Source organism: Rhinatrema bivittatum, chromosome 15 (genome assembly GCF_901001135.1).
Source record: "Rhinatrema bivittatum chromosome 15, aRhiBiv1.1, whole genome shotgun sequence".
NCBI lineage: Eukaryota > Metazoa > Chordata > Amphibia > Gymnophiona > Rhinatrematidae > Rhinatrema > Rhinatrema bivittatum.
Genome location: NC_042629.1, coordinates 65,280,904 through 65,304,655, shown reverse-complemented (window position 1 = coordinate 65,304,655; position 23,752 = coordinate 65,280,904). Strand labels below are relative to the sequence as shown.

The 23,752-nt window shown below is 44.4% G+C and overlaps 1 protein-coding gene across 3 annotated transcripts in view; it reads left to right on the top strand.

Moving 5' to 3' along the window:
- The window catches only part of VPS13D (vacuolar protein sorting 13 homolog D), a 273,597-nt gene that overhangs the window by 70,794 nt on the left and 179,051 nt on the right, over window positions 1–23,752 (top strand). For all 3 annotated transcript variants that reach the window (XM_029578385.1, XM_029578384.1, XM_029578386.1), the window contains exons 26-37: window positions 1,115–1,343; window positions 1,818–2,028; window positions 3,498–3,669; window positions 6,426–6,541; window positions 7,844–8,056; window positions 9,432–9,697; window positions 16,649–16,782; window positions 17,542–17,697; window positions 17,975–18,203; window positions 19,896–19,970; window positions 20,588–20,794; window positions 22,333–22,422. In XM_029578385.1, coding sequence (XP_029434245.1) covers window positions 1,115–1,343; window positions 1,818–2,028; window positions 3,498–3,669; window positions 6,426–6,541; window positions 7,844–8,056; window positions 9,432–9,697; window positions 16,649–16,782; window positions 17,542–17,697; window positions 17,975–18,203; window positions 19,896–19,970; window positions 20,588–20,794; window positions 22,333–22,422 — 2,098 coding nt within the window. The remainder of the gene's footprint in view (window positions 1–1,114; window positions 1,344–1,817; window positions 2,029–3,497; window positions 3,670–6,425; window positions 6,542–7,843; window positions 8,057–9,431; window positions 9,698–16,648; window positions 16,783–17,541; window positions 17,698–17,974; window positions 18,204–19,895; window positions 19,971–20,587; window positions 20,795–22,332; window positions 22,423–23,752) is intronic.

The window sequence follows — 23,752 nt, the reverse complement described above, 5'->3', positions numbered from 1 at the left end:
ATAATTTTCAAAGAGAAGTTACGCACATACTTCCCCCTTTGAAAGCTGTTGTCATATTGGCAGATAGAGAGTTTACACCACTGCAGGCACGTAACAGTATTACCCCCATGTTGTGTAGAAGGTGCTTGTCCCTCAGGAAATAAAAGGTCGTAGGATAGAAGTCAGTGTCCAGGTGTGAATTGGTAACTGGTTAAGAGACAGGGACCAGCGAGAAGGACTCGATGGTTTAGCTTTTTCCCAATGGAGAGAAGTGAATGGAGGGAGCGCACCCGGGATCTGTACTGGGTCCAGTGTTTAACTTCTGCATTAACAATCTGAAAAAAAGGGGGGAAACTGAGTGAGCCGATCGAATTTGCAGGTGACACAAAATTATTTCACCTTGAGCAGAGAGCAAGGGATGACAGGAGAGGCCCCAGTGAGATCAGAAGAAGAAATCGAACTTAAGGAGTCATTTGGCAGTGAATAAAATAGTGAATGTCATAATGCCTCTGTCCAGATCTGTGGTGGAGCCGTACCGTGAGTGCTGGGTGCCATCTCAAGAAAGAGTACAGGGAAGGGCAACAAAACTAATAAAAGGGGTGGCAGGGGTAGGATATAAAGGTGTTTTACCCTGTGCATGAAACTAATTGGTAGCAGATGTAAAACACATTTTTTTTGTTTGTTTTTTTGTCCTTTTTTTGTTTGTTTGTTTTTTTTTTGTTTTGTTTTTAAATCAATACCCAATTAAGCTATTGAACTTTTTGCCAGAGGATGTGGTCAGGGTTAGTAGCTGGGTCTGAAAAAGGTTTGGATAATTTCTGGAGGGATAGATCTTTTCACTGGTATTAGCCAGATGGACTTGGAGTCTCCCCCTCTTTCTTCTGGGAATAGATTTTCCTTTTTTTTAAGATCTGCTAGATAACTTCCAAGAGACCCGGCCTGGCCACTGTTGGAGATGGGATGACCCGACCCAGCATGTATTCACGTTGAGTAGAGTATGTAAAAAATGTGAGTTACAGGGTTCAATTTATCTTTGCTATCGCAAGTGAACCTCGGGGGCCCCTCGCTTGTTACTGAAATACGAGGTGAAGCACTCGTTTACTTTTCTTATCTCTGCATCGATTTGATTTGAAAGGGGTTTGGCAAGTCATCTTCGCCTCCAGGGACACCGAAACGCAGCACAGAAAACATGGCAAGTGCTGATGAGGCTAAGACAGAAATGGCGTCGGCGGAAGAGTTGCTCATGATGCCCGCATCGGAAATCAATATTGCCAAGATAAAAAGTGAGCCTGCACTCGGTGTCTTCACAAAGCCGTGTGGAAAGCTAACAAATCCACTTGCCTCCGACACTCCTGAGAGTCCAGGTGAGAGAAAAACTAAGATGCAAACAAAATAGATTATGAATGAAACCCCTTGCAACCGAGAAAAGTCATTCAGCGATGGCTGTTTTGGGGATTTTTGTTATGTGTTGGCAGCTTGACTCAGTAAGTACAAACTGATTCATGGTGTCTCACCACTTATCCCTGGGAGTGAGCAGCACTCTTGGATCTGCCAGGTATTTCCTAATGCCCAGGAATGGCCACTGTCAGAGAGACAATGCTGGGCTCGATGGACCGTTGGTCTGGCTCAGCATGGCACTGGCATATCAGGGGTGCAGGGTTTTAAGTAGCATTGCAGTTTGTGCTTTAAAGGAATAAAAAGCTTCAAAAGACAGTAACCAGGATGAGAAACTCAAATACAGCTAAACTGCTGCTTAGCAGTGTTCCCAGAACGGTTGTATTTCTTGTCTGTCCCTGCAAAGCATTCTTTACTGACGCCTCTCTTGTGTGTTCTCGTAGAAGATCACGTCTGCCTCTTAGACTGCATTGTAGTTGATCTGCAGGACATGGACATCTTTGCTGGGGAGAGGTACCCTAGAGAGTACTCGGAGGCTGCTGAGAACTCCGGCGCCGATCTGAGCTTCCCCTCCTACTTCGTCAGGCAGAGGGGTGGAAGTCTGTTAACTGAGAGCTGCCGGTTGAAGCTGCAAGTGGAGAGGAACTTGGACAAGTAAGAATTTGTCTGCGTCGCCTGTTTGTTATTTATACAAACCTACATTTATCAAGCTCCCTTCCTGAACATACCCAGATCAGTCCAGACCGGTGGGTTGGTCATCCCTTCCAGCAGATGGAGTCAGGGAACAAAACGTAAGACATTAAAGCCCGGGAGCAGAAATGCTAAATGATAGATCCAAGTCAGACTCTCTCTCTCCTAGTCAAATCTAAGCAGCATAGAGGACCCCAGATTTCAGAGGGAACTTTTCCCATGGATGAGCTGCAAGGATAGTGCAGGCCCCCAAAGCAAGACGAAGCCAGCTCGATGTGCAGCACGCAGAGAAAAGTTTGATGAGAGGAGATAGCGAGAGGGGGAACAAAGAGCAAGGAGATTAGACGGAGAGGAGCAGAACCCTGCATAATTTTGCAGGAAAACCAAACCTGGCGTTGGCAGCGGGATTGAATCAGACGCTAGCGCAAGCTATCAAGGAGATGGCGTGGCATGAGACCAGCGGGTCGTTGACAGAGGAGGTGAGCTGCAGAATTTCGAAGACCTGCACTTTCTGGAAATAGAGGCATCCCACGTTGACTGCGCAGCTCTGGAAGTGGGGGGGAGGGCACGCAAAAAAAAAAAAAGTGATTTTAGAAGAGAGATTTCATAAAAATGTGCACAAAACCCATTGCTGAAGCCTAGACAAGGGGAGGGCACTGCTGAAACTCCCCACGGTGCTTGTAGGAAGGTGACCGCGGGCCTGCAAGCCAATCTTCAGAGGAAGTTTCTGTGGAGTTTCCGCTCTGACGATCCTGTGGCTGGTCAGCGGCACGGGGAAGCTTTAGCCCCTGTACTTTGCAGGTGCAAAAGACGCGAAGTAAAGAAACCCCCCCCCCCCCCCCCTGGGATTTGAAAATGAAATCCTCGCGCAGATGTAAGGGGGCCGGCCCTAGCATTGCCCCTTTCCCCGCAGAGGGCAATCCCCTTTAACTATCGGGCCTTAGATTACAGCGTCCTTTAGTCTAAACAGGACTAGATAGCCAGGTTTGAGTTGTTGCTCTTTCAGAGAAATTACATTTTTGTGAGGGAAGAGAGTACTTTCATTTCTGACTTTATACAACCCTCGTCAGCCGAGTACTTTGTAAGCAATTGCATGCAGGTACAGGGTCCTCCCAGAAGAGTTTGCAGTCCACATGGAGGCAGCTGCAGGTGTAGTGACTTATCCAAAGGTTTAGCCCCAATCTCCAGGCTCTCTGCCCATTACTCCAACTGCAAGGCCACCGATTGGATAGGAGTAGGATCACCAATCTGTACAGATGTAAAACTAGAAAAAGAGTCCGTAAGATGATTTCTGCTTTATCTATCTCCTAAATTCCACTTTTTTGCCTAGACATGGTTTGAGCTTGCAGCAGAACGTTCGCATTTCAAAATGTAGGTGAGAAAATCCAAGTCTTAGGCCTTTAAACCTGTGTGTGTGTGTTCCTTAATTTTAGGGAGATAAGTCATGCTGTCCCTGACATGTCAATCCACGGCAATCTGTCCTCTGTCCACTGCTCTCTGGATCTGAGCAAATATAAACTGATTCGGGAATTACTGAAGAACAACCTGGGAGAACCCATTGAGGATTTCATGCGACCCTACGACTTGCAGGATCCGAGAATTCATGTGAGAGAATTTTATTTTCACACAGATCAAATGTTGTATTGAAATAACGTCTTGGTTCCATGTAATAAGTGCGGCCAAATAACTTGACGTCTGGTGTAAGTCCTTAGAGGTATTTATTGTGTATGTAGGATTTACAGCTATTCTTGCTCACTATATTGGCTTTGTTTTGTCGACATCCTAAGTTGCCTTAGCCTTGCTAAACAATGAAAGGATATTGCAAATTAATATTATTAAACCCTCTTTTCTTTTTTTTTTTCAAGCTGCAATTCTAAAAATCTCCATACCATTTATTTCTTACACGTCTTCCAGCCTAGGTGCCTAAGGCATGTTTTATTTTAACATGCAAATGTACAATGCCAACTATATTCCCTCAGTTGTAAAGTATTTTTAGACACACATTTTGATCATTTTGACCATCAAAAATGATGGTCAAAATGTGCGTCTAGAAATACTTTACAATTGAGGGAATATAGTTGGCATTGTACATTTGTAGTGATATATTCAGCGATTCCCACTTTTTCAAGCAAATTTAAGTCGCGCCCAGCACTATTTAGACGTGTTATTTTAACATGCAGTCATGTGGCAAGTAAAACATAGCTACAATAAACAGAACATAAATGTAAAAACTGTGAGCCGTGGCACTCCCCAGCATCGTTGATAAAAGGGACGCCTTCGGGCAATCAGGTCCATGTTTTCCCATTTTCAGCAGATGAACGCTGTGGTGGAAATTTCCCCTGTCTCAGTTAATTGCCCGAAGGCGCCTCTTCCTCTGATGCTGTTGGCGTGTTTCAGGATCTGCCTTTTTATGTTCTTTGCCCCTCGTTTTGGAGCTCGCATTGTTTTGGACGGCTCGGTTGCACGCCCTGGGAACCCAGGAAGTGAAAAGGCACAACTGTTGCTGCCGTTTTCAGTTTGCACTGAAGAGACAATCTTTTCTACAGATTTCAAGGTTGCCATAATTTCAGAAATGTGAGATATATAGTTAAGAATGCATAAGCCTGTTGCATGAATCTGATACTGTTTTCAGAAGATCAGTTCATCTGAATGTTGTTGAAATTCTTTTTTATCTTATGTTTTAGTTTTGAAGGTTCATTACGAACCTGACTCTTTGACAGAGCATATACAGAATTCGAATAGTTGTATTGGCCCTAGAGAAAACTGGATATTTTTTTTTCTTTACGAGTTGCAACAGCTTTAATTTGAATCCTGATCCAAAAAAAAAAAAACAGTATCACAACCTGCAAGGAATCCAAGGTCCCTGGCAAATGAGATCTTACTGCATTTCCCGGTTGCAGTAGTTCTTGTGCATTGTGGCTCGCTCTAGTCTGCACAAGGATGATTGTTAAAGCCAGTTACCCTCCTCAAATGCAGCTAAAAAAATATGCACAGCTACCATCCTTTTAGCCGCGGTAAAACTGGGCGTTCCTGCGTGTTTAAGTCGGGGGAGGAAAACGGAGCGCCTGTGTACGAGTTCCAGAAGTGTGTGGGTGCTGTTTTGCCTCTGATCGGCCACCCATGCAAACAGCAGATCCAAGGTTTGCAGACGCTTTTTCATGCCCACGCTCTTGCAACTTGCTCGTTTTCAAAGGGAAACAATGCGGGGGAATGGCGCAGCGTGCGCGGACCAGAATAACCCGCAGACTTTGCACGCAGCCCCGGCCACTGAAAATTACCTCCGTATGTGTGAGGGTGAAGACCTTGCCGTGATGCTGCCTGAGAAGCTGTTTCAGCCCCTGAGCTGTTCAGCAAGTCCTGTCTTAAAAACTAAAATTCCCACACGCTCTTTTAAAATGCAAAGATTTTTTCATTTCAAACAAATGACCTTGGTGAATATGTTGACGGATCTGTCATTGAGATAATCCTTTTTTTTTTTTTTTTTTAAATTAGTATAGGGACCAGTCTGGTGACTTAGGCCCAGTGCTTTGTGCCCCCCATGCAGAGCCCCCCAGGTTCGGTTCCCAAGCCAGAGTTCTGCACCGTGGGTTGGCAGTGTTCACAACCCTTGGTGGGAGAGAGTCCCATTCATTTTGCAACAGCGTCACCTGGTGGCTGGACATAGTGCCCACGTTAACAGGGATCCAGAAGGAGTCCTGGTAAATGGTCCCAGCTAAGGATTGTCACTGCAGGGACTGGGCTGAATGGGAGAGGACGAGGAAAGGTGGGGGTGGGGGGGGGGGGGGGGGTGGGAAGGGAGGTCCTAGGTAGCTAAAGCTTATGGAATTGTAGCCAAGTGGAGGTTGGATCAGATGAAACTGGAAACCTAAAGGAGCAAAAAAAAGATTACTGTATCTTTATTATTTTTTGTATCTTAATCCTTCATACAACTGACAGGAGTCGGGTGGTACCATATAGACTAACCAGTTTATTGAAGCATGAGCTGTCCTTGAAAGCTCGTGCTTCAATAAACTGGTTAGTCTGTAAGGTGCCACCCGACTCCTGCCGTTTTTTGCTACACCAGACTTACACGGCTCTCCCTCTGAAGGTTTTTCCTTGACACAAATGACACATTGCAGCGCTGTCACTGCTGCAGCTTCCTCCAGGGCGGGCAGCGTCACTTTGCTGTTCTAGAGGTACCAGTCCTCTTGGTGGAGGGCCGCGCCATCTAAAATCATCTTGCTGTGTGTTGATCCAGGACGTCTGACTCTGGTTATGGGCATTTGTCTGGTGGCAGGCGCTACCACTGCAGGGATTGTTGCTTAATTGGCGAGTCTTTTGTTTTTGTCAGTCTTATGTGATTCTTGAATTTGCCATTGCAGACGGTGCTGAGCGGGGAAGTGTACACTTCGGTGTCTTTCCTGGTTGACATGATGAACGTGAGTCTGGAGCTCACCAATGCTAAAGGCAAGGATGACGTCAGCTGCTCGTTAGCCAGGTGCGGTTTGGGCTACTACTTGTGATGAGCCTCGGGGCCGGATCAAAGATTACAGCTCCCATAGGCAAGACCGGGGGGGAGGGGGGGGTTGGGGGAGATTTGAGTCCTGTATGGCCTGTGTCTAAATCCGGCCCTGATTAGCCTGTGAAATAAATGTGATAGGGAACTGGGTAAAATACCTTAAGAGTATAATGCAGTGGCTGTAATAGCCAGGACTGCCTCAGACTCTTCCGTATGTTGCAGAGCTTCGTTGCCTTCCCGTATTCCCGGTTTTGGATTTTTTCCGGTGGCCAGTTCGCTCCCCCCAACCCCCCACTCTTTCTAGTCATCCTCCATGACAGGTACAATACAATTCCCTTGTGCTCCCTTGGTCCCTGTGTGTTTTTTTCCACGGGTGCTGTCAAGCCCCATGCTTTGCATTGCAGTGACCCGCACCGCTCCAAATTAGGAGCAATTTTTAAAACTAAGTCATATTTTTTTTTAATTCCTTTACTTTTTTTTGGGGGGGGGGAAGGGGGGGATGGGGAGGATGACCACTTAAGCAACCATTTTAAAGGTTCACTGGTGTACGGCTTAATGCCTTATACTCAAAATCTACCAGCCAGGGTTAGAGAGGGAGAGAAATGCCCCCAATTATAAAGGAGGCAATTGGTGGGATATTCCTCACTTTCATAAGGGCAATATTATTTATTGAAACCATCGTTGAAGTTTGTAAAATGATTAACTTTACATGTCTATTTTTTTCAAAATGCTTTTACAAGTTGTATTTGTAGGGGGCAAAAAAACAAGCATTTGGGCAGTCGGGAGTTTGCAAATACAGCTACAGTTAATGACGTTGCTCCCTGAATTGACCACCAGAGGAGAAGATAAATGTTCGTTTTACTTGTACATCGCCTAGAATGTTTTTAGGCAATTTATAAATTTGAATAAAGATAAAGAATGAAGACTCTGGTTAAAGCATATCCCCACCAGAACGGTTGGGCGTCTCAACCCAAAATGTCATTAGGAGGAGAACCAGAAGGGCATTCCAAAAAGTGGCATCTTCATTACAATCCGCTACTAATTATAGCTCCTGCCTTAGAGAGGGCACCATGGAGCAGATTTCAAACCCTTTCAGTCGACACACGATTAAGCAGTGGAATTTGTTGCCGAAGGAAGTGGCCATGGCTAGCAGCATAGCTGGTTTAAAAAAAAAAAAAAAAGATTTAAACAAGTTTCTGGAGAAAAAGTCCATAATCTAGATTTGATTATTAATGAGCAGCTCTAAGAACTCACTTTTTCCTTTGGCCTTGATCTTCTTAGGTTTGACTTCAAGAAGTCAAAGTTGCTGTTTGAAAGCTTTTCCAACCAAACGAAATCTGTAAATCTGGTTTCACATTCCTTGATGGCCTTTGACACACGCTTTGCCGGCCAGAAGTGGTCTGCTGTCCAGAAACCCAATGTCTTTAACTGTATCCTGCAACCTTCAAAGAGTTCCAGCAACCCAGGCGCCTTGCAGATTGAGTTGCACTTCAGGTAGGAAATCTCTGGAATCTTAGAACAAACATCTCATTCAATCCTTCCTGAAGCGGGGAACCAGATTTTTTGGTGTGAGGGCCATAGAGGGTCTGGCGGCATCACTCAGAAAGGATTAGCATTCGAATTATGTGCAATAGATTGTGTTCTGTCCATTGATGGTTTGGATATAGATTGCTCGCTGATATCCCCAAAACAGCATGCCTACATGCTCTGTATTACTCTTTGCAATAAACTTTCTTCGGTATTTTTGAGGTTACGGCATGGTAAGAATTTTTCCTTCCTTGTGACTTTTCCGTGCTCAAGTAATTAGGGTATTGGGTAAATGGAGATTTCTTTATCTTTATGTTAACATATTGTATTTCTTTTTTCTGAAAGTAAGATAACACTTGCTGTATTTTGAAAATTGGAAAAATAAAAATTAAAAAAAAAAAAAAAAAAGTAATTAGGGAGCGTCCTCAGATAGGGCCTACGAAGAGCTTGTTGGTATGAGAAATAGGAGAGGGTGAAGGGGAAGAGTGCTTAGGTCAAGCTGGGGAGGGTGGGGGAAGAATGCCAGGTTCAGGCTGGGGGTGGCTAAGGGGGAGCATGCTGGGGTCGCGCAGGGGAGAATGCCCTGTGTACCTACAATTTAAAATATCCTCCATTGAATTTTCAGTGGCTTACCGCTGGAATAATAATTGATAAACCCTCGAGAATGAAGGGAAAACCCTGCTTGCACATCTCTTGCTTCCACTTGCCCTACCTACCTACCCAGCTGATGATCGCCCTGGCAGAGACATGGGGTGCTACTCTCTGAAGGAACAGACAGCAAGGTTCCCACTGAGTGTGAGCTAGTGAGCCGTACATTTTGTTTTGCAGTCTTTGCGCAGCTTCAACCTCTTCCTCATCCTCCTGCGAGTTTCCTGCTTGAAGAGGATACCCATGGGAATGACAGGACTGGTCTGTCACAGGGACTGATCACGTGCTGTTTCATATTTCCATGCTCAGAGGAACTTCACCAGTTTTTTCCTGCAAAGAGCAGCATTCCATGCATCTCTGCTTTGGCCTTGATCAGCCAATGACTAGAGAAACACAGCAAGGATGGAGTAGCTGCAGTCAAAACTGAAGAACTCTGCTCCCATTTTGTGAGCTTGCAAGTGGTATTCTTGAAAATTGCCTAAAATACAAATGTAAAGTAGCCTCCCTAAGTGGACCTAGTGAGTAGATTTCAGAAGGGGGTTTAAATTCCTATCTCAGGACTTGTCAAGACTCATTCCAATATTGAAGCTCTAGACTTCATCCCTTCCTTTCGTATAACCTGGAGCGTGTAGCTCCATGTACAAACCTAAAGTGACCTTCACAATATTATCTGTTTTCTTTTTCCTATATTTAGATCGACCAAGGATTCCTCCTCTTTTACAGCAGTCCTGAACAACCTCCGTGTGTTTTTAATTTTTGATTGGCTATTTCTGGTTCGTGACTTCCTGTACACGCCAAACGATGTTAAACAGACAGACAGCTCCACTACTTCCCAACAAAACAAATGTAGCAGTGAAGCATCCATACTGCCCAAAACAGTCAAGTGTGGCGTGATTACTAAGCGTTCATCTCTGCCAGCCACTCCGGAAACGCAACTGGAAGTCAAGATCAATGTGACAGGCAAGTTCATTTTGTCAACACTTCTTAATGAAGGGTCATCCTTAATTTGGAAGTTTTCAGTGTTGTGTCCCCACAGAAGCATTAAATAAGGGTCCTTATTTAATGTTCTTGGGACATTGGGGACAATTAGCTCCATTTTTAACTTTGACTTTCCTGTATGCCAAGCGCTGTTAATATTTAGTTACATATTTACTGACTAGTCTTGGGCTCTTGTCCCTCCCAACGCAGCTAGAGTAGTGAAACACGGTTTGTGTCGGGGGACAGACATTTGCTTACTTTCTATACCTACTTTTCATTAAACAATTGTGGCTTGGCACCTATCACATTGACTGAAGTTTCATTTGAAGCTTAAGGATCTACATGCGTATTTGCGCTATACTCCATTTATTGTGTTTGCACCATTTCATGTACCACTCCTCTGCACCTCTGTCAAATTTGCTAGTGTATAAGTACCTGAAGTGCAGAAAATACCGAAGTCTGTGCGACCTATGATGTTTTCGAGACAACATTGAAAGTCTCTACAGCAGGAATTGACGCCACAGAATGGCATGGATGTGGGCCTTCGATCTCCGACCAGAGGTACAAGGATGACTCACTGACGTGCCGTGTACTGAAGAGAATCTCTTCGGAGATAGGGTGAGGGATGATGTGGCCCAACTTGGGAACTACCATGAAATCCTGCAACAACTCTTTGCCAGTACTCCAGACCCTTCCTCCTCTTCTAGGAGGCTGGCAAGACCAGGGCCAAGGAAGTCTTTCTTTTACCAAAGGACATACTATCTTCCACCTCTTCACTCCCGTCATTACCATCAGGGCTACTGCAGCCAACTCAGACAGCAGAGAGCCCCTAATCCCCAGCTGGCTCCTCGGTCAACTCTGGGGATGGGATTTTGACTGGGCCATAGAAAGTGTAAGCTAGTTGCCCTTGCTTGGGATGATGGACCCTCTGGTCAGAGGAAGGCTGCAGTTCTTTGTGAACCGGTGACCCAGAATAACCTTAGACCAATAGGTTTTGTCCATTGTTCATCAGGAGTACCAATTGAATTTATTGAGTGTCCCATCAAATTGCCCTCCGTGCCCATATTGGGGGCCAGTAGCACATCAGGAGGTACTACTAGCAGAGTTCTCCTCCCTCTTAATAGCCAGAGCAGTCGAGTCCGTACCACCAGGGCAAAGAGAGCAGGGATTCTACTCCAAGTACTTCCTGATTTCAAAGAGAACAGGAGGACTCTGTCCCATCCTAGACCTTAGGCCTTGAACAAGTTTCTAAATAAAGAAAAGTTCAAGATGGTTTCCCTGGGCAACTTGATTCCCCTTATTGCAAAAAGGCTATGCTTCCTCGGCTTAAAGGATGCACCCATATCGTGGTCTTGCCTGCTCATAGGAAGTATCTCTGATTTGTGCTGGGAAAACAGCACTTTCAGTACCGGGTGCTGCCGTTCGGGCTCATGTCAGCCCCCCGGGTCTTTACAAAATGCTTAGCCATGGTGGCAGTACATTTCCACAGGCTGGGATTGCATGTTTTCCCAAATCTGGACAATTGGCTGGTCAAGAGCACATCTCATGCAGGAGCCACCAAATCCATGCGCGTGACCATCCCAGTGTTGGAGTCACTAGGGTTCATTCTCAACTAAACAAAGTCCATCTACTTCAATTGAACTTCATAGGAACCCTGCTAGACACAGCTCAGGCCAAGGCCTTCCTGCTTCGCCAGAGGGCCGTCACCTTGACGACCATCGTGGCAGAGATCCAACAGAGCTAGTAGGTATGAGCCTGGCACATGTTGAGGTTGTTGGGCCATATGGCCGCAACCGTCCATGTCACTCCCATGGTACGTTTACACATGCACAGAGCCCAATGGACCCTGAGGTTGCAGTGGCACCAGGCCACTCAGAGCCTCCAGGATTGCTTCCAAGTCAACCCCTCTCTTTGGGACTCATTGTACTAGTGGTGGGTACTTTTAAATCTGGAATGGGGGATCTCGTTTCAAAGTCCCTCTGCCCAAATTGTCCTAACCATGGATGCATCCACCCTGGGATGGGGAGCTCATGTAGATGGGCTCAACACCCAGGGTCTCTGGTCCACCCAGGAATGCTCTTGTCAAATCAACTTCCTGGAGCTTCTGATGATCCATAGTGCTTTCAGAGATCAACTGTCCAACAAAATTGTCCTAATTTACACAGACAACCAAGTAGCCATGTAGTATGTCAACAAGTAGGGAGGCACGGGATTGTACCTCCTGTGTCAGGGCCCATGACCAGATCCGGACCACTTCCTGTCTCACAGGATGGTGCTCAGGGCCATGTACCTGGCCAGGATGGAGAACATGGTCACGGATAGGCTGAGTCGAGCCTTAGCAAATCAATATTCCATCTCTGGGGAAACCAGGATGTAGATCTGTTTGCGTCCCCCTGCAACAGGAAGGTGCCTCAGTTCTGCTCCCTGTACAGGTTAGAGGGCAAACCAGCCTCAGACACTCTTGCCCATTATTGGGTCAAGGGTCTTCTGTATGAGTATCCCCCTTAGTAGTGAAGACTCTTGAAGCCTTGTGAGGACAGGGGGACTATGATTCTCATAGCCCCTCATTGGCCGAGACAGATCTGGTTTCCACTTCTTTGGGAGTTGTCCATCTAGAGACCGATCAGCCTGGGGACTTCTCCAGATCTCATCAAGCAAGACCAAGGCAGGCTGCGGCATCCCAACCTCCTGTCGCTTCAGCCTTTATGTTGAGAGGTTATTCCTGCAGCCGCTTGATCTTTCAGAGGATGTTCTCGGATCCTGGTGGTTTCTAGAAAGCCTTTCACTAGAAAGTCCTGTGGACTGAAGTGGAGGACATTTTCCGTGTGGTATGAACAGAAGACCTATATCCATTCTCCTTCCCCCACACAGAAATTGCTTGATTACCTTCCACACTTCTCAGAAGCTGGTTTAAAGACCAATTCCATTAGAGTTCATCTCAGGGCAATTGGCGCATACCACCAACGTGTAGATGTTATGCCCATCTCTGTACAGCCTATAGTTGTATGTTTCATGTGGGGCCTGCTTCCGCTGTGTCTTGGGACATCAACATGGTATTAGCTTGGATGATGAAGGCTCCTTTTAAGCCACTGCTCACCTGTGACCTGAAGTATCTGACCATACTTTTGATGGCAGTCACTTCAGCGCGCAGGGTCAGCGATCTTTATTTATTTATTTATTTTATTTATGTAGGTTTTTTTATACCGTTACACAGAAAACAAGTTTCTATCTCTACGGTTTACATATCAAATCAAAAAATCATCACATAAAGTCGAAAGGATAAGAGTACAATAAAAAACCCAATATAAGATCAACGAAAAATTCCTTAAACTAAAAGGTCTTCAGGCCTTAGTGACTTATCCGCCTTATACTAAATTTTAACATGATAGGGTGGTCTTAACTATCTTAACCAGTCCATCGCCCTGCACCAAGGACTGCAATTTTTATTTTATTTATTTTATATTCCGGTTTTCGGCACTTCAAAGTGTACATCAAAGTGGATTACATTCAGGTACTGTAGGTATTTCCCTATCCCCATAGGGCTTACAATCTAGTTTTGTGCCTGAGGCAACGGAGGGTAAAGTGACTTGCCCAAGGTCACAAGGAGCAACAGTGGGATTTGAACTCTGGTTTCTAACCACTAGGCTACTCCTCCACTCCAATTGAGCCTTAGCCCATAGTCAGTCCACTCAACTTTTTATTTCTTTTGGCAAGAATAGGTTGGGTATTGCCATTGCCAAAGAGACACTAGCAGATTACATCTCCTTCTGTTATGCCCAGGCAGGATTGCATCTTGGGAGTCATATCAAGGATTATTCTGTCAGAGCCATGGCAGTGTCAGTACCCGTGGAGGAAATCTGCAAGGCTGAGACGTGGAGTTCTCTCCACACATTCACATCTCATTACTGTCTGGATAGGGATGGCCAACGTGACAGTAGGCTTGGCCAATCTGTACTCCAGAACCTGTTTGAGATGAAGAACCCAACTATCCCGCCTAGAGCCTGTTGTTTGGGTTCAGGCTACCTCCCGCTCTGTTACCAACAGCACCAGTGTTTTGCCCATTGGCACCTGATTAGGTGTCTGTTGGATCCCTTTTGTGTTGGGGAGCAGCCTGTTGCTAGGTATTCACCCATGTGTGGGCTCTACCATCCTGCTTGTCCTCGGAGAAAGCAGTGTTGCTTACTTGTAGCAGGTGTTCTCCGAGGAGAGCAGGATGTTAGTCCTCACGAAACCTGCCCGCCATCCCGCAGAGTTGGGGTTTAAGCGCCACACCATTCTTTATGACGCTTATATATCTTGGGATACAAGAACACTTAGATTTTTGTAGAAAGTATAATTTTTTATTGATCAATATAAGTATTCTTGGGAGATGATGGATGCCCTTTCTCTGACAAACTGACCAGCATCTCCTCGATAACATACAATATTGTACTGGGTTAGAAGATTCTAGAGGTGCGGGACTGCCTAGAGAATAATTTACATTGGTTGTCATGTCAACAGCATGATGTGATTAGCCTTAAACTGTCCTGATTACTTCTACCAGGTGGGGCCCATTTACCATCACTCTTTAGATAATCCTTTGTTCTGTTAGAATCTTGCTGATCAGGGCAATTAACACATCTGAAGTTGTTTACAGATGCTCCTGAAAATAGTGCCTCTTTTGTGACTGTATAGCCTGAAGTTCCCTCCTTTGCCTTCTCCTTTTTATGACCCTATAATTAGGCATCATACCATGGCTCCAGCTTCAACTGCCTGTCCAGGTGTCCTGGGAATTCCTGCAAGTCATGCTCAATAAGTCACTAGGAGTTCATACAGGCTAAGATAGCAGAGGATTCTGGGTCAGTTGCCTTTCTCCATATTGGTTTTCAGGCTCAGGTACACTCATCATTTTCTCCTATTTTTATTTAATTATAATTCTGTGTTATAAGCCTGGAGAGGGACCTTGCGTGGACACGAGGTATAGGGCATGCTGGTCATGCTCAGTATGACATACGTTTTCCACATCGATGCTTCATCTGATGATGTCATACATGTGTGAGGACTAACATTCTTTGTCATCAGAGAACACCTGTTACAGGTAAGCAATTCTGCTTTCTAGTTCACCTGCCTTTTCACAGAAATGCTGAAGGCAAAGGACAAAATAAGTAGTAAAAATATAATTAGGTAATACATAAATATTAACTTGGCATAATATATTACAGCAAAGCTCTGAAGAAAGGAACAGACAAGAAGAGCATAATATTGATAGATCATTCTTTTATCTTGATAGTACAAAATTCTTTAACACCGCATGAATGCCATGCTCTGCGGTCGCCATTTTAAACCAGTTACTGAGTTTTTAGTTTTGGGAACGCTGGGTGGTGTGATCTTTCTGCCGCATCCCTTCCTCCAAAGGCTTTCGTTTGAATCATTGAACCTTTTTTTTTTTGTCATACACAGAGTGACTGCTTAAAATGGTGTTGGATTCACACAACCAGAGCTACAATAAGGGGCAACAGTGAATTTAAAAAGATAAAATAGGGCAGGGATCTCCAATTCCAGGCAACAAACCAGTTAGGATTTCCGCAATGAATATGCATGAGCCTAGTTATTGTGGGAACCTGGAGGACCAGATTTGAGGATGCCTGAAAAAGGAATTGGTGTTATGAAACATGTCTACCTTATATCTGTGATTGGCTTTTATTGTTTGTTTTGGGTGGGGGAGGTTGCAAACTGCTAAGGAAAAAAACAATACGAAATCTTAACTTTTTAACATATTTGGAAATTAAATAGAGACCTCTACTGACACAGACTGGTTCTCTGACCTGGCCTGCTTTCTTCCCATGCATTGATGGCCATCAGCGAGATATGGAATAGCTGTATAGGATGCTTCCACATGGCACATAACATGCCCTCCCCGGGAGACAGTATTTCTGTGCTGTACTTATCACCCATCCCTACTTATCAACCTCTCTAGGGCAGGATTTGCTCTGCTTACTCAGAGGGGCAAGTTCTCAATGGGTTTTTCCCCTCCAATTTGAATTCTTATATCTTTGTTTATTCAGCTGGACTGGACATCAGATAGTTTGTGTGGGTACGACCCCCGCCCCCCCCAACACACACACACACACACACACACACACACACACACACACGCTCTCTTGCGCTCTCTCTCTCACGCTCTCTCTCATACACACACTCTCTCACACACACACTCTCTCACACACACTCTCTCACACACACTCTCTCTCACACTCACTCACACACTCTTTTCCCTTATTCCCTCCAAACCATGCTAGATCACCGAAGTGACCTCGTGAAGGAGAGGGATCTGGACCACCAGATTCGCACCCCATGACTAACCCTGAACCGGACGTACAAAAGGGTCACCGACCCCCAGCCCGTCCGCCTCAACCAAACAGGGTATGGATCCCTTACTAGGAGCCCCGACCCCTGGGAAGAAAGCTCAAAGAAAAAAGTTAGAGAAAAAATACTGGGCAGACTAAAGAAACTGCAGGTTTATGCACCAGCCACCATCTGCTGGAGACAGAGAAATACTGAGGAACTGCAGGTGGCAGCAGGGAATATGAAGCAGTGTCAGTTTAACTTTCTCTGTCTCCATCTGCTGGCACGGATGAATAAACCCAGGAGTCTGGACTGATCCCGGGTCCGTGCAGGGAAAGTTAGTTCACGCCAGCTAAAATGTTCCTCCCTCTCTTCTTGCCTTAAGAAAGTAGTGCAGAGTTCTGTTGACTCTGTTGGACTTGGAAAAGGCCAGGTTGTTTGGACCAGCATAAGAATTACACTGAGATGTATCCTTGTGGGACAAAATCTGAATTATCCAGATGGTAGTTGAATAGGCCTCAAGAGGAACTTATTGCTGTAATTTTAAGAGATATTTTTTCCCCTAGCCTGTTAACAATTTTGAGTCTGCTTCTGATTTGTTTGGGTCAGGTACCGAGTTTGTGGTGGTCGAAGACATGTCCTGCTTGGACACAAACGCAATCATTCTAAAAGGAACCACAGTTCTCACTTACAAACCCAAACTGGTGGATCATCCCTTCTCCGGCAGTCTGTCTGGCATTGAGGTGAGGGGGAATGGTGGCTGGTTTCTTCTTGTGCCTCTCTGTCCTGAGCACATACAAAATACTGTGCCCTGTCCTTAGCTTGGCAGGCAGTCTGTAGAGAAATGGCATAGGTCCGTGTGACGCTTTCCCATAGGGATGGATATTACAGACTTTTGAAACTGCTCTGCTAATTTTTTAATGACGCAAAGTACTAAATATCTTTGCAACGTGCCGAAGCTGAAGGTTACGTGTTTAGACTTGGTAAATTATGCCATTAAGGGGAGCGGTTTTCCAGCTGTCCTCATTGAGACAAAGTGCACCCATGGACCATGCACCAATTTTTCAGTGCATGCGTACTGTTTTTTGCTTTGAAATTTGCCGCGGGCCCAAAGTGTACCCCAAGACATTTGCATCTGCTTTTTTCCCCTGAGACTATTTCTTTCATGGGAAATAATGTGGGTAGATTTGAAAATGCGATCTACACGTGCTGTTTCCCCCTCCTCCTCACCTAACCCCATCCCTGGGAGCGCCCAGATGCTGTTCCACAATGCACAGGTTAGCAGCCATGCTGAGCGAGAGCAATTCTCAGACAGCCAATGAACACAGGTAAAATTGAACTCCCTGATAGCTCGGTAAGCTGTAGAAAAGGACCTTCATTTTTCAGTCCAGTCACTATGTGGGCGTAGTATGTGTAACAATTTGTGCGCATGCGGTGATGAGCACATTGTAAAACTGGACTTCTTTTTTTTTTTTTTTGTCATTTTATTCTTGGCTGCTTAGGTATTTTCCTGCCGGCTGGGGAACGAGCAGGAGACGGCTCTGTCCATCATCGACCCAGTGCAGGTTCAGATAGAGCTCCTAGGTACGTCTTCAGACCAGAACAGTTTTGGACTGATGGATGCGTTCAGCAGTGAGGATTTCCCACCCGTGCTGGAGGTAAAAGCTCCGAAATGAAAGCTAGTAAAATTCTATCGTACATTACTTCTGCTGACATTTTGAGCGCCCATTTGTCACAGACCATATAAGGTTATTAATTTAACAGAAGAAGTCACTACTATCGTTACTGGACACAATTAAGCTGTGGTTAAGGCATTTGACTCTCACTGTGCTTTTGTCTATGTAATTTCGTCCTTTATTCCTCTTGTACTGAAAAATCATGATCCACTTACATTAAAGCTGCCTCCAATTGACAAATGTGTCATTGCTTTATTAGATACAGTTGCACACAATGGACATCCGATTATCCTATAATGATGTTCAGCTGTTTCTGGCCATTGCTAAGTCCATCCCTGCCCAGACCAACAGTACCACCCCCGGCTCCTCCATCTTGGACACTGACTCTGCTGTCCACAGCCTGTCTGGTTCATCCCGGGTAACTGAGAGCTTGGTGCCGACGTCAGACAGCAGGGAAGCAGCTAGACACACGCTGGATCCTGTCCTTGGTGAGCACCAGCTGCTGATTTGTAAATAGTTCATCTGGTTTTTGTTGTTGTTTTTTGCATAACCTAGTTCCTTTTGCAAAAATCCTGCCAATCAAATCATCAGAAATTAGTTATGTTAATGATGGTCAGTGGGATCCTTTAAGATTATAGGAGGGTTCCATGTGTACACAGGTTTTTGTTTTTGGTTTTTTTTGCTTTTGAATTGAAAATATCTTAGAATCATGGGTTGGTTGGTTTGTTGTGTTTTTTTTTTTTTTATTTTATTATTTTTTAATGGGCTCCAAACATCTTAAGATCCGCTGGCTAAACGTTAGCCTCATGATCTTAGCTGCACGTTTTCAGCTAAACATGTCCAAAATGTACAAAATGCAGAAAGTATGCATATAGTAGATAGTCTATCATTACATTCTGAGATAGAAAATGTGGAAAATATGCTGCGTATTAAAAATCCTCGATTGGTGAATTTCCCAATCACGAGATTATTATCACCATATGAAATGTTTAAAAAGTTTTTAATGGAAAATCTAGCATATGAGGATGATAAAATTCCTATTGTATCTAAGATATTTTATTTTCCCTATCAATCTAGAAATTCACAAGATCAAGAAGGAGAGAGAAGTCCAGGGATTTCCTCTTTTTTAGAGGAATCACTTGACATTATAAATAAACGAACTACTTTATTTGTTTCTTTCTCTCTTGAGAGAGAGAAAGATCAAGTTTTTGAGAAGTTTTTCAGGAATAAAGATCGCTCCTTTTGTGGGCAAAGAGTATATTTATTTCCAGATGTCTCGAGGCCTACACAGGCCCGTCGAAGACAATTCCTTGCCCTGAAAAGTAAAACCCTAGAAATAGGGGCAACTTTTTTTCTAAAGTTTCCTGCTAAATGTTATATAAATTTTCAGGGAAATAAATTTATATTCTCGGATCCCATACATTTGGAGACATTTATTGCAGACAAATCTGAGCCCAACAGAGCTAATAATATCCAACAGTAAGGCCAATAGGAATTAAATAGCAATTCTCTCTCCTCTTATTTAGATATATTTGGTTGTATTATGTTATTGTGGGATCCCCCAATTATTTTGTCTTGAACAACATAATTTTGTTTATGGGTAATAATTATTGTACTTTGAAGATATGTATGTTGTATTACAAGATTTCTTATTTTATTTGGAATTATGGTGAAATATATAAAAAAATTTTCAATAAAGTATAAATTTAAAAAAAAAAAAAAACATGTCCAAAGTCTTGGTGGCTAAAACTTTGTCACTGAGATTTAGGCCCGGCCATCTAGTTCCCATCCCCCACTTCATGGGATCTATCTGCCTAATTCCTTTGCCCCATGGAACATAAGCTTTGTTAATGAGTTACTTGATGCATTACAGTAATTGATGAGTAAATGCTGAAATGTACATCGTGCTGCTGGTTGATTTTCTAAAATGACGATAGAAACAGGAAGATTCTTATTGTCTAAGAACCTCGTTAATTTCCTTAACTTGGTTAGCCTGAGCAGCACTCGTGTTTGTGGCCCTCGAGGACCAGAGATGATCATCCCGGTGCAGGAAAATTCAAACTCTGAGAAGCGTATAAATGCAAAAGCTTCTGTCGTGGAAGGATACTGTTTGCTCCCCAAACTCCAGGCAGTTCAGTACCTGCTAACTCTCTTTCTCCAAACCACCTTTCTGTCCCCAGAGGTGCAGCTGGCTCGTCTGCAGGAACTGGGCTTCAGTTTGGAGGACTGTCGCAAAGCTCTCCTGACTTGTAAAGGTAACTCCTAAGAATTGAAGATTCCTTCACTGGGACTGGGTCTGACAACGCTGCAGATTGCACATCAGCAACCCTCGCCTTCTGTGACTTCTGAGTAGAAGGAGGATACTCCTTTCCCCAGTTCTGGCTCGGTCTCTGTTATTTTTTTTTTTTTAAACAAGACATCTCACTTTCTAGTCCTCCAGCAATAGTCTTTTTGGCTTATTCCTTGTACTGTGTGTTGTATAATTATTTTTTTTCATTTTTTTTGAATTTTTAATAGCACTTCCCCACCTCGGACGGCATACCCAGATAGCACACATATTCTTGCAGGGTTACATAAAATTCTGAGAGTTCCTTCAGCATTGCTTCATCGACACAGGCAGAGGTTACCGCAGTAGTGGCAGCCACCTTTCCTCCTTTCATAGGATTGAACGCGTCACCTCTGCCTCATGCTTGACTCCTGCTCTGTCAGACAGGAAGACCTTTTGAGAAGAGTCTGCTTACTGACTGTATTGATTTATCTGTTCTTATTGTCCAACTCTTCTTTTTTTTATTTTTTTTTATTTTTTTGTTTGGCACGTTCATTGGAATAATTTATGTAACCCAGAAGTGAATGTTTGCTTCTTTTTCTGTAGGACAATTGAACAAGGCTACTACTTGGCTGTTTAAGAATGCCGAGCCTGTTAAGGCACGTTCAGAAACCTCTGGCAGTAAGGATGGGAACGGGGATGTGCCGGTTCGGAGGTTCTCGGGCGTGGAGATTAAAGCGGAAAGTATCTGCATTTGTTTCATCGACGATTGTATGGACTGCGATGTACCTTTGGCGGAGCTAACCTTTTCACGTGAGTGCTGACCTGTTTCGCTTGAACATCCAGGTTATGGGACGAGAGCACTACTGCTCCTGTGCTCTACCTTATTTCTGTAGTGCTGCGAGGCATATGCAGCACTGTACAGAGATGCCCAAGAGACAGTCCCTGCTCCTTGGAGCTTATGGTCAAGTCAAGGCACACACATAGGACAAGTAAGAGGTTTAGGGAAATGTATGCATCCTAGAAAAGTGGTTAAAACCAACAAGGCTGTGCAGGTCTGTGGCCCAGGTTCAATCCCACTCCCTGGGTTAGCTGGGGATGCTGTGTTCACAGCCCCTATTGGTGGGGGAGGGTTAAGGGAATTGTGGGCCATGCTTAAGGATGACACCTTGTTTTGGCATTGAGGTGGGCGAGGAAGGGCAGGGTTGGAAGACCGTCTAAAAGTGATTTATAGTCATCTCATGCTATTGCTGCTGCGTAAAGGCCTGGGTTCACATTAGATTCAGAAATCAAAAATCAGGTCGGTGTTAAACTTGATCCTTTCATCTGCAAGCTCAAAGGTATTTTCAGCTGGCTACCACTGAAACTGAAACCCACAGAGTTTAGACTAGATCTTCCCAAGATGACCCAACAGCCAGTTTAGGGGAATACGCAATGGATACATTTGCATACAGTGGAAGTCTGGTATATAATAGTTTATTTCATGCATATTCATGATGAATATCCTGAAAATCAGACTGGCTGTCGTGTCACCAGAACAGGTTTGGAAATCCCTGGCGACCGGCGATCCAGTTGGTGACCTCTTGGGCGGATGAGCTTTCACTTAGCACCTCTTATGTGAAAGTGTGTTCATCCTTCTGTGAGCAACTTCTGGAGAAGGCAGATGGAAAGCAGCAGATGTTATTAAAAAAAAGTTGGTTGGGGGCGGTGGCGTGCATTGCTACCAACAAGGTCCCCCTGAGTTGGGTCTTCCCTGGATCTAGTGCAGCTGCAGAGACCTGCCAGAGGGGGGCAATGGGGGAGGAGTCATGGTCATCGATTAAGGGTGACACCTAGTGGCTGAATTCATGGCTCTCAAATGCAGAAGCATGATCATCGCCGCAGTGACCAGGCTAGGTGTATTGGTGAGGGGGGACAAGGGGAGAGAGGTAAATTTGGGGGGAAATTCCACGGGAGTTGTGAACGAAGGCTCGTGGTGCTGGATCCCAGCTGAGAATCTGTCCAAGCTGGAAGTACAAAGATGCAGGAGGAAACGGCCAGCTCAAAAAAAAAAAAGGGCTAGGTGACATGGTTGCAGTAGTTTTTTGCCCTGAGAGTGCTTTTGCTTGTTGGCATTTGCTTGCAGTGTTTCCTGCTCTCTGTCTGTGTTCACCGTGCCGCATGTGCACCAGAATCGGAGTCCCATTCGTTACTAACAGGGGAATTACATTGTAGCTGTAGTGAATATGACAAATGGAGACGCGAAATATTTTTGCCAAATGGAACTAAATGTGTGCCGTGTAAATATTTTACAGAACTCCTCTCCTGGAAAAGGAGTAAAAGAGTGTCTTAGCAATTCTTATGTATTGCAGGTTTGAACTTTCTCCAGCATGTGGGGTGCAGCCCTGAAGGTTTTGCTCAGTTTACCCTCTCAGGCGATTACTATAACCGTGAACTTTCAGGTAAATATATAAAAAAAATATATATATAGATATATAACAATGTGGCATTTTTTTTGGGGGGGGGGGAATGCTGTTAGTCTATTTATATAGAAACCGCTTTATAACAAACAGTTGTAACAAGCTGAAGTTTTGTTTTGATCAGAGCCAGATTTAGGCATAGGCCACCTAGGCATGTGCCAAGATGCCCAAAAACTGCTTTCCAAGGGGAGAGGAAGGAGGGAACCCTTTACCTTAAGTCCTCTTCCTGAGGGCACCGTCACCTTAAATCCGGCCATGGTTTTGACCCCAAAGTACGGTAGACTGTGAGCATTATGTATTGTAATAATCCCATTTTGTGCTATAACAAATCTTCTTTATAACAAGTGAATGTGTCGGCTCTCAGTCCGTAGCTGTGAAACGCGACCATTATGCTCAAGAACTTTATCACAGATCCTCCTGCAAGACCCAACTGGGTCCATTCTTGATAAGAGTCTCCTGGATTTGGGGGGGCTGCTATTTTTAAACTAGAACAAGTTTTGGGTAACTATTTTTGGATTCATTTTATGGAGCGTTATGTGTCATTTGTCTGTTTTTGACTTGGAATTTTATGTGTAGTTTTTGTGCTGGGTTATGTGTTGTTAAGTTGATGTCTCATTGTGTTGTATGTTACTTTATTTGTAACTCTCCTAAAGTGCTGTAAAAGTGAGCTGAGGTAGACATAGAAATAAATCAATGCATTTGAACAGGGCATGGTCACTTCAGAGCCAGCATTTGTCAGACAGGCTCGTCTGCCATCTCCACCTGAGAATCTGGTTCCCCTTTACAGACTTCACAAACCACATTGTCTGTGAATGCCCTGCCAATGTATCTTGAGCTCGGTTTCATTGTATTTCTGGCTGATTATGACTTTGTTGTTCTTTTGTCATGTGCATATTTATATATATATATATATATATGTGTGTGTATATACTGTATAGTGCTGTATTGTGAAATGTGCCACATTTATTTGCCGCGAGGGCATGTAGTTGCAGTTTTGATTTGCTACGGAGTTTGGAACGTGTTTGTTCAATCTTGCAGCTCTCTCTCACCTCTTTAGTTGTAGAAGGTGCTTCACTATAATAAGGGTATTGGAACAGGCCCATGGTTTGTATTCTGTGCTACTTCAAAGGGGGGTAGGGGGTTCATCCTCGGCTCTGGCTGTGCGACTCAGAGTGGCCTGGAATGCCAGTGCTGAAAAACAAATCGCTGCTGTACGCTGGGGCAGTGCTAGAGTTAAATTCAGGGACTAGATGAAGAGCGGGCTCTTTAGAGAGCTACAGCCCTCTCAGCCAGTCACAATAGGTTGCTATGT